Source organism: Octodon degus, unplaced genomic scaffold (genome assembly GCF_000260255.1).
Source record: "Octodon degus isolate 3935 unplaced genomic scaffold, OctDeg1.0 scaffold00027, whole genome shotgun sequence".
NCBI classification, from domain to species: Eukaryota; Metazoa; Chordata; class Mammalia; order Rodentia; family Octodontidae; genus Octodon; species Octodon degus.
Window position 1 is genome coordinate 16,421,768 of NW_004524603.1, and position 1,913 is coordinate 16,423,680.

Genomic DNA, 1,913 nt, shown 5'->3' on the forward strand with positions numbered 1-1,913 from the left:
TTTTTTGCAGAACCGGGGATTGAACTCAGACCCTTGCGCTTGCCAGGGAAGCGCATATTCCACTGAGCCATCTCCCTGGCCCCCAAAACATATATTTTGACATATATACACACATACACATATATTATCCACATTATATATATGGATAAAACGTCCATATATATGGGCATTTTAGGGATTTTAATTTTGGCTAAGGAAGATAAAATGAGCGATATTAATTTACCAATGTACCTTTAATTCTTCAAGCTTCTCTCTTATTTCAATGAATCCCAGGTGCAGTTTCCCCCCGAAATGATCAGCCAGTCACCTGTCATTATCGTGAAGACCTAAATAGGCAGAGCAGACTTCACAGACTCGAAGTTTCTGCTGCTGGAAACTGGAAGCTGGCATAGAATTCCGATACACTTCCTAAGCAAAAATGAAAAAACCAACAATCATACAAACTAAAAATGTTTTCTAATGAATTATACAAAAGCTTAGTTTTGTCAAGAAAATTATATAGTTTTATTTTGTCTTCATTCTGCCTTTGACAGCTCCACTGGGGTGTGGTGGGTCCAAGGCCACGGCCTCAAATTCTCTTGCCAAGAAACTACCTGAACAATTCTACACAATAAAACATAGCTTTCTGAAAAGATTTTCTCAATGTTTAGCAGTCTTTGTCTAAGAAAGAAAACTATTGGGGCTGGTAGGATGGCTCAGTGGTCTGAAGCACCTACTTAGAACAAGCTTAGCAAAGCACAAGAGACCACAGTTCAATCCCCCAGCACCACATGCCAGTCAGCCCCACCCCCTGGTGGGCTGAGCTGGACACACACACACACACACACACACACACACACACACACAAATAAATAAAATTTTTAAAAAAAGAAAGAAAACTATCTATGTTGGCCCTCTCTCCTACTCCATCACTATTTCCTTTTTTGAGACAGTCTTGCTACATAGATTGGCCTTGAACTCACTACGTAGCCCAGGCTGTTCTCTTTTTTTGCATTTAGTACAGGGTCTACAGGGTCTAGCTGCACAGATCAGACTCGTAGTGACCCTCCTGTTTTTAGCCTCCCAAGCACTGGGTTACAGGCACCATGCCCAGTATCAGTCACCATCTCAGTGTGGCCAGCACCACAGGTTGGGTATCAAACCCCAGTCCCTGCATCTGCCTAACCAGGCAGCTTTAATCCACTGAGCTATCTGGCTGGCCCAGGCTGTCCTTGAATTAGTGGCAATCTTCCTAACTCTGCTTCCCAAGTGCTAGATTATGGATGTGTGCAGTCATGAGCAGCTCCTATAAGAGATTTTTAACAAAACCTGTGGAAAAGAACACTGACGAAAACCTGCCATCATCAAAAAATCAGATAAAAAATAAATTAATAAATAAATAAATGGAAATGGAAAGCAGTCAATGCTCTAATTAGCTTCATCTCCTTTTTTTCAATTGTTTGTACTTTTTCTTTTCTTAATTTCTTATACATTGCTCCTGTTTTTTTCTTCTTCCAATTTTATGTGTATATATCTGGTAATATGAATAGCTGGTTGTAAGACAATACCATGTATTACAACAAATACTGTGAAATTCATATTACTTTGTTAAGTAAAATTCTGTATGAGTTGTCAAAAATAAATAAATAAATAAATTTTTAATAAATAAATTTAAAAAATCAGATAACGAAATCAGACAAGGATATGAGGAAAAGGAATTAATTCATCAACATTTTCCGTAGGAATGTAAACTGGTACAACCTCTCTGGAAATCAGTGTAGCGATTCCTCAAAAAAATAAAATTAGATGGGGGCTGGAGAGATGGCTCAGTGGTCTAAAGCACCTACTTGGAACAAGCTTGGCAAAGCACAGGGACCACGGTTCGATTCCCCAGCACCACATGCCAGCCAGCCCCGCCCCCTGGTGGGCTGAGC

General features: G+C 39.9%; 1 protein-coding gene across 1 annotated transcript in view; it reads right to left on the reverse strand.

Annotated features, from left to right (window-relative positions):
• LOC101563611 (putative RNA-binding protein Luc7-like 2) overlaps window positions 1-1,913 on the reverse strand; it is a 93,809-nt gene that overhangs the window by 22,425 nt on the left and 69,471 nt on the right. Inside the window, 1 exon segment of the mRNA XM_004649005.2 lies at window positions 232-408. Coding sequence (XP_004649062.1) covers window positions 232-408 — 177 coding nt within the window.